Below are 8,809 nucleotides of genomic sequence, written 5' to 3' on the forward strand. Positions count from 1 at the left end.
GCCATCCTACAAAAACGCATTCATTAAGCAGATGCAATTTTCCAAATTAAAATCAGTGATTATCATCACTTTGGTTGTTATGGATTGGTTTAATGTCTTTATATCATAATAATGCACTGCAGTCAGACGTTTGTCTTGTGTTCTTGCTCTTCTTTTGGGCCACTATTGCCCCTTCAAAATGTCAACTTTCCTCCTACCGTTCAGTTCCTTCTTCATCCAAATGCAGCCACTGGACGTCTGCTCTTCCACTTCTTTACAAACCACCGAAAAGCACCAAATATCCGATTAGATTATCTGAATACGTATAGAACGTGTAATTGATAACTTTTTAAAGATGTGCCCTTCCAAGACAAGTCATGACATAATGATACATTAACAAGACATGAATTCATGTTAATTAATGAGGAGTTAGTAATAATGTGCCCCCCCCCATGTAAAGTCATGACATAATGATACATTAACAAGACATGAATTCATGTTAATTAATGAGGAGTTAGTAATAATGTGCCCCCCCATGTAAAGTCATGACATAATGATACATTAACAAGACATGAATTCATGTTAATTAATTAGTAATTAATGAGGAGTTAGTAATAATGTGCCCCCCCCCCCCCATGTAAAGTCATGACACAATGATACATTAACAAGACATGAATTCATGTTAATTAATAAGGAGTTAGTAATAATGTGCCCCCCCATGTAAAGTCATGACATAATGATACTGTAATGGAACGGGTCTGACACAGAAGGTAAGGGAAATGACAAGGTGTTTATTTACAGGGTGAAACAGCAAACAGCAATCGTGTGGATTCTTCGGACTTGGTGAGTGTCACTTCGTGAGGTTAAGGAGATAAGAATGTCAATCACAATCAGTCTATCTATCTTGACAGATCCTGGGGATTGGCCGCGGCAGAGCGGCAGAGACATACGTGGAGCCGACCAAGCCACCGGAACAGACGAGGAGGACAAGGCAGAAGGTAAGTAAGGACAGGTAAGTTATCGTAGGTAGTTATACTCAGCTTATCAGGAAGCAGAGATGGTCCATGGAGTAATCCTGAGATCGGACAACTGGTGACTTTGGTGACTGAGCTTATATGTGGCTGGTGATAATGAGGTGCAGGTGCAGGTGATTAAAACTCAGGTGAAGTGGATCGGGGTAACTGGCTCTGGGAGGAGCCTGGTCCTTCTGTTACAGTACCCCCCTCTCCACGGCCCACTCCTGGGGGCCGACCTCGGCGTCGTGGTGGTCTGCCTCGGCCTCGAGGTGCAGGACGATCCGGATAGGAGGCGTGGAAATCATCCAGAAGGCTGGGATCGAGAACATCATCTCTGGGGATCCAGGAGAGCTCCTCAGGACCGTACCCCTCCCAGTCCACGAGGTATTCTAGTCTCCCACCACGACGCCGGGAATTTAGGATGTCTCGGACCTTGTAGATGGCTCCATCATCAATGATGAGTGGGAGAGGGGGTTCCTCGGTCGGACCAGGCTCTGGGGAAACAGAAGGGTAATATGGTTTGAGTAAGGAGACGTGAAAAGTAGGGTGAATTTTATATTGTGCAGGGAGCTGAAGCTTGAAAGTGACCGGGTTGACCTGTTCCAAGATGGTGAAGGGGCCAACGAACCTGGGACTCAGCTTACGGCTGGGCAGGCGTAGCCGAATGTCTCGTGTGGAAAGCCATACCTTCTGTCCAGGTAGATAGGTGGGTGTTACTGAACGACGAGCATCGGCGGCGATCTTCTGCCTGCGTACTGCCCGTTGCAGGTGGTGATGTGCTGAGTCCCAGACTCCCTCGCTTTCTCGGAACCAGTGGTCGACCGCAGGCACATCGGAAGGTTCTCCGGACCAGGGGAACAATGGAGGCTGGAACCCGAGTACGCACTGGAAGGGAGAGAGTCCAGTAGAAGATTGACGGAGTGAATTCTGCGTGTACTCGGCCCAGCCTAGGAACTGGTTCCAAGAATTCTGGCGGCGATGGCAGAAGGTTCTCAGGAAGCGCCCAATTTCCTGGATTTTGCGTTCAGTCTGCCCATTTGATTGAGGGTGATAACCTGAAGTCAGACTGATGGTCACACCTAGGAGAGCGAAGAAGGCCTTCCATACGCGGGAGATGAATTGTGGACCTCTGTCCGAGACTATGTCTTCAGGGAGGCCGTAGTAACGGAATACATGATTGAATAAAAGTTCTGCTGTTTGCATGGCAGTGGGGAGTCCAGGTAGAGGAACGAGACGGGTGAATTTAGAAAATCTGTCGATGATGACGAGAATGCAGGTATTATGGTCGGAGGGTGGAAGATCAGTTATGAAATCCACTCCCAGGTGTGACCATGGGCGGTTGGGAATGGGTAAGGGCACCAGCTTGCCTGAAGGGAGATGACGGGAACTTTTGGATATGGCGCAGTCTGGGCAGCCCTGAACGAACCTTCTCACATCCCTGGCCATGTTCGGCCACCAGAAGCGATCGCTCAGCAGCGAGAGAGTAGCGTTGGCCCCTGGGTGACCAGTACCAAGTGAAGTGTGAGAGGAGTGGATGAGGGAAGTGCGTTGTGTCCTGGGAACATACTGACGACCCGGTGGGCAGCCCAGAAGCTCCCTGTTGCCGATGTCGTAGTTTTTCTCCGCCGGGCTGAGCTTCTTGGAGAAGAAGGCACATGGATGGAGCTTGGGAGGCTTCCCCTGCTGCTGAGATAATACCGCACCTACTCCAGTTGTTGATGCGTCCACCTCTAAGACAAAGGGCAGTTCTGGATCGGGGTGGACGAGGAGTGGTGCGGTAGTGAAGGCTTCTTTGAGACGGTTGAAGGCATTGGTGGCATTCACATCCCAGGCAAGGGACTTCTTACCTCCTCATAGGAGATCAGTGAGTGGGCTTGTGATTGAACTATAGTTGGCAACGAATCTTCTGTAAAAGTTTGAGAAACCCAGGAAGCGCTGTAATTCCTTGATCGTGGTGGGTCGAGGCCAGGATGTAATGCTTCCACCTTCCCCTTGTCCATGCGGATGCCACCGTGACTGATGATATATCCAAGGAAGTGGACGGATGGTTGGTGAAATAGACATTTTTCTGCCTTGAGGTAGAGCTGGTGTTTCCGCAACTGCTGAAGGACCTCCGCAACGTGGTGGCGATGTTCGGCCAGGCTCCGGGAGTAGATCAAAATGTCATCAATGTAGACAATTACAAAACGATGAAGGAACTCCCGGAGCACCTCATGCATGAAACTTTGGAAGACAGATGGGGCGTTGACAAGCCCATAGGGCATGACCCGGTACTCATAGTGCCCCGTAGGGGTTACAAAGGCGGTCTTCCACTCGTCCCCCTCTCTGATGCGGATGAGGTTGTACACGCTGCGGAGGTCCAGTTTGGTGAATATGGTGGCACTGCGAAGTTGTTCCAACGCTGCAGGGACAAGAGGAAGGGGATAGCGATATTTAACCGTGATGAGATTTAATTTACGATAGTCTATACATGGACGGAGCCCACCGTCCTTCTTGGCCACGAAGAAGAAACTCGAAGCAGCAGGGGAGATGGAAGGGACGATGTAACCCTGTTTGAGTGCCTCCTCAATATACTCCTCCATCGCTTTCTGCTCGGGAAGTGATAGGGGATAAATCTTTCCCCGTGGTACTGGTTCACCCGGAACGAGGTCGATTGCGCAGTCCCATGGCCGATGAGGTGGTAGCCGAGATGCCCTTTTGGGACAGAACACATCCCTGAAAGCCTCGTAGTCCGGTGGAACCTCCACAGATTGTTTCTCTACAGGGCTCTCTATGGACGTGGCCTGCACAGATAATTCAACAACTGGACGTGGAGATGGTTTTGGCATATGTGGGAAACATTGCGGGAAACAGTTAGTACCCCACTTCAGAACATCTCCAGAGGTCCAGGATAAAACTGGATTGTGCTTAACCAGCCAGGGTCGACCCAAAACAATGTCTACAGTGGATTCCTCTAAAATCAGTAAATGAATACTCTCTTGATGGAGCTGCCCCATTCTCAGCACTAGGGGACCGACACAATATTTCACAAGGCGACGGGTGAGTGGAGTACCTGTTATGGCCTGGATCTGGTAAGTGGTTTCGGTTGCAATGGGTGTGAGGTGGAGTTGCCGGCTGAGTTTCCCCGAGATGAAGTTCCCCGCTGATCCGGAGTCCAAGAGGACTGTGACTGGCATTAGGTGATTTACAAGGACAATGTTAGAACAAGTAGTTAAGGGGTTCATCTTGGGTATGTGAGGCTGCATACCACTCACCCCAAGCCTGGGCAGACGAAGGGTGAAGGATTGAATTCTATGGTCAGAACTTCCACAATATAGGCACAACCCATTGGTAATTCGCCTCTGTCGTTCTGTTGGCGATAAATGGAAAGTGTCAGTCTGCATCGGTTCAGATATGGGTCTAACCTCTGGCTGGTGGCTCGGAGGAGTGTCAATGGCGGTAACGGTTGTGGTCTCCGATGTACAGGCCCGCATCCGGTTGGAGCAGCGGATGGCAAGTTGAATGAACTTCTCTAGCCCAAAGGTGTCATCGTAGGCTGCCAGATGAATTTTCATGCGGGTATTTAAGCCTTGCCGGAAAGCAGTTATCAGTGATGGCTCGTTCCATCCACTCGCGGCCGCGAGGGTGCGAAACTTCAGGGCGTATTGATGAATAGTCATATTACCCTGACGAAGCTTATATAACTGTTCCCCAACTGAAGAATCACCAGGAGAGCTGCTAAACGCCTCTTTAAAATGGGCGAGAAACTGGGCGAAAGAGTGCGTGGCGGGTCCTGCTTGGCTTAAAATAGTCTCCACCCATCTCAATGTGGGTCCTGTGAGCGACGTGATCACAAACGCTATCTTCGCCTGATCGGTCAGGAACATCTGAGGATGTAAGTCAATAGTTAGTGTACATTGGAGAAGGAAGCCATTGCACTCCTCTGGATCACCTGAATAGGGCGCTGGTCGGGCCATGGGACTGGCGTACATTACTGCCAAAGAAGTGGTGGAGGCGGAAGTGACGGGTGTGGTAACAGAGGCCGGTGGTGATGGTGAAGCCGGATGGGCTAATACCCGTTTCAAAGTGTCGACCAGTTCCTGGAATGGGTCGTTTACACTCATGGTGTAGCCGTCTTGGTCCGATCTTCTGTAATGGAACGGGTCTGACACAGAAGGTAAGGGAAATGACAAGGTGTTTATTTACAGGGTGAAACAGCAAACAGCAATCGTGTGGATTCTTCGGACTTGGTGAGTGTCATTTCGTGAGGTTAAAGAGATAAGAATGTCAAATCACAATCAGTCTATCTATCTTGACAGATCCTGGGGATTGGCCACGGCAGAGCGACAGAGACATACGTGGATCCGACCAAGCCACTGGAACAGACGAGGAGGAGGACTGGAAGAGGACAAGGCAGAAGGTAAGTAAGGACAGGTAAGTTATCGTAGGTAGTTATACTCAGCTTATCAGGAAGCAGAGATGGTCCATGGAGTAATCCTGAGATCGGACAACTGGTGACTTTGGTGACTGAGCTTATATGTGGCTGGTGATAATGAGGTGCAGGTGCAGGTGATTAAAACTCAGGTGAAGTGGATCGGGGTAACTGGCTCTGGGAGGAGCCTGGTCCTTCTGTTACAGATACATTAACAAGACATGAATTCATGTTAATTAATAAGGAGTTAGTAATAATGTGCACCCCCATGTAAAGTCATGGCATAATGATACATTAACAAGACATGAATTCATGTTAATTAATGAGTTAATGATGAGTTAGTAATAACCTGTAGTTATGTAAAGTCATAAGTCATTATGTCATTATCTAAAATACCAATTAACATCCACCAAGGTGATTCTTATTTTGCACCAGTATGTCCAAAATGATTACTTTTAAGATACATATTCACCAGCACTTAAAAAAAAGGTAAAATTAAAATTAAAAAGGTAAAACACCTTTTATTTAAAGTTTTTAAATATCAGTGCACCTTAAATCAAGGGGCTAATTTAACTTGTATTTTAACCTGTATTTTACTTAAATCTTACATAAAACACAATCAAATGTTCAGTGTATTGTCCTCTAAACAGGAAATTGATGGCGAATGTCTTTTATTAGGTGCCCAAGTGGCCCCCGTTTATTTTTTTCACCAAGCCAATGAGTCCACTCTATGAGTGAGAGGTGTTCTTTCAGCATCTTCTCTGTCCTATTCCCTCTTAGTCTCCATACACTCGTTTTGTATGTCAGCCAAGCTCTTTCAATGTGTTGTGAGTGAGCTCCACTGTGTGGGTCTACAAACCACTGGGAATGGTTCACTGTAAAATGTTTGTAGCCCATATTTGCCAAAGCACCCCGGTAGGCCCTCCACTCATCTGAAATAATGGTAGTGCCTGGACGCACATGTTTCACAACTATGGGGATGAGGTGAGGTCTTGATCTTTTCACAAGCCGCAAGATTGGGTGTCTGCATTTATCCCTCACACCTAGCATTCCAAACACCCATTTTTTTCGCCTCCATGTTGTTGATGCTCTCCCTCGTCCATACTGTAAAAGTTAAATATGTAATTAAAAGAAGAAATACTACAATATTATAATTATATTCATTTAACATGTTTACACATACAGATGGGTGACAAATTAAAGGAAAATCCGGGGGAGCTTTATAATGGCAGTGAGCCAGACCAGCAAGTATGAAGCTGAAGAAAGTGCCTCCATCCACATCCATCCATCATAAACCTGCTCACACAATCCAATTCACACAATCACCAGATTAGAGTACATCACGTCTCAGACATTCCATGACCAAATAAATGGCAATTAGAAATGTTCAAACGACAACAACAGTGGTCGACAACTGCAGTGTGAATTTGGCTAATAGGTTATTAATTCACCTTTTGTTTATGACGGAAGTTGCTTTCATCAAGAACGGCAAATTCTTGAGCACTTCCAATCATCTGCCCATGTCTTCTTCTGAATCGTTTTATGGCACAGTGGCACACTTTCCTCATGATATGAGCCATCTTAGAGAGTGTTCTGGAACTTTTTGCAATGCCATCTTGCATCATATCAATTTGTCTGATCCGCAATCCCTGAGCGAACCTGTGAAGTACACAATGACGACTCAAAATAGGGAAAGCCGAGTTGTCAAAATTAAAACGATCAAAAAACTTTGAAATTAATTGTAACATTTTACTATTCCTTCTCTGCTGTCCGACAACAGACTCACCTGTAAATATTAGCCAAGATGACAAGCTGAGTTTTGATCTCTCAAAGACAGACCCTACTCGCACTGATCGGCTGGTTTTCTTGCCTCGATGACTTTTATGTCTGCACATCCTGTGACGGTGATAAATGGCAAAATATGGTTATGCAGACAAAAGTATTTTACCTGGACTAAGAATTACTAAATTGTAGTAAAAAAAATAATAATAATAATTATAATTTTCCAAAAATCAAAAGTCAATTTGTTAACTTCTTATGCAGGAATTCCGCCCATTGCCAAAGCAACAAGCAGGAAGAAGCTTCTACTCAGTCTTTTCTTTAATGCAGTTTTTGTTTCATGCGCAAAGCTTCCCCCTTTTACATTTAACAACCAAGCAAAATATTAATTTACACCTGAATGGTGTAAATGCAGCATAACAAAATAAATTAATTTAATTTTGTTTTCATTTACTTTTGTATTTTTTTTTATCTGGCCATTTAGATTTTTTTAGATGCTTTTTTTATATATCTTTACACTTAAAAATGTATTTATTTATTTATTTATTTTTTTTAGGGTAAAAAAAAAGTGTCTTTAAAACAATAATAAAAATTAAAAATATAAAAAATTGAGAAATTGCTGTAAAATAATTTCATAACCATTGAAATTTACAATATTTTTTTCTAACCCTCACAAATATTATTTCTGTATTACAATATATCTAATTATTACAGACGTACTGGGATAAAAGTTTATAGCGCAGCTATAAACACTGATGTCTACAGTAGTGATTACAGTAGAGAGCTAATCACCTTTTGAATGTAACTTGATCATTCAAACAAAGCAAATAAAGACTATCAATGACATCATTACACCAGTAGGTGGTGACAAGTGACAAAAAAAATAGTCATTGAATCATTCATTTACAAAATTCAGTAATGAAACAAATGAAGTCTTTTGAGTGAGTCACTGAATGATTTGCTCAAACTGATTGTTAAAGAATGAATTTAAAGTAGACTGCAGCAAATTATATTTTTTATAACCTCTGGTAATTTGCATGTTATTTTGTTTAGTTGTAATTTAATAATAATAAAAAAAAAGGAATCAATCATTTCAATTTATCCAGAATCATACAGCTCTGAGCTGCAGTTATATCTGAACGTCTTTGTCCAATAAGGGATTTCCCATGACTTTTTTATTAACTTTCAATATTTCATTAGTATGTCAAGCTTAGAACTGTTAATTTGCGGTTAATTTTTTTTTTTTTTAAATAAATAAAATTCAAACTCACTGAAGACAAGTAAACAGTTAGTCATGAAATAACAATAAGAAACTAATTACAAGCAATTGGACAAAAAAAAAAACTACAGGAGAAAAAATAAATAAATGCTATTGTATAAATTAATCAAATTTATAAAAATACTACATAGTCTTCATTGTGTAAATTAAATATATGTTTACTCTTATTAAAGTTACAAAAGTGGAATAGTCAAGAGCAGTGAGACTTTTTTCCTCTTTTGTTGTTTGATTAATATGAATGACAGACAGAAGGAAAGTTAGACAGCTGTTGCTTTAAGAGCTGTCAGGGTCCATTATACTGTAACACGTGCGTTTAAAAGATGGCACGTGCGTTGCAAAGATGGA

General features: G+C 43.6%; 1 protein-coding gene across 1 annotated transcript in view; it reads right to left on the reverse strand.

Annotated features, from left to right (window-relative positions):
* The window catches only part of LOC306852379 (uncharacterized protein), a gene marked incomplete at its 3' end in the record, with an annotated part of 402,219 nt that overhangs the window by 2,245 nt on the left and 391,165 nt on the right, over positions 1 to 8,809 (reverse strand). The window contains exons 2-5 of the mRNA XM_079389139.1: positions 3,007 to 3,891; positions 2,567 to 2,701; positions 2,075 to 2,362; positions 1,683 to 1,880 (exon numbers count right to left, since the gene is read on the reverse strand). Of these exons, the coding sequence (XP_079245265.1) occupies positions 1,683 to 1,880; positions 2,075 to 2,362; positions 2,567 to 2,701; positions 3,007 to 3,823 (1,438 nt within the window). The 5' untranslated portion in view covers positions 3,824 to 3,891. The remainder of the gene's footprint in view (positions 1 to 1,682; positions 1,881 to 2,074; positions 2,363 to 2,566; positions 2,702 to 3,006; positions 3,892 to 8,809) is intronic.

This window comes from Barbus barbus, assembly GCF_936440315.1.
Source record: "Barbus barbus genome assembly, chromosome: 32".
Classification (NCBI taxonomy): Eukaryota; Metazoa; Chordata; class Actinopteri; order Cypriniformes; family Cyprinidae; genus Barbus; species Barbus barbus.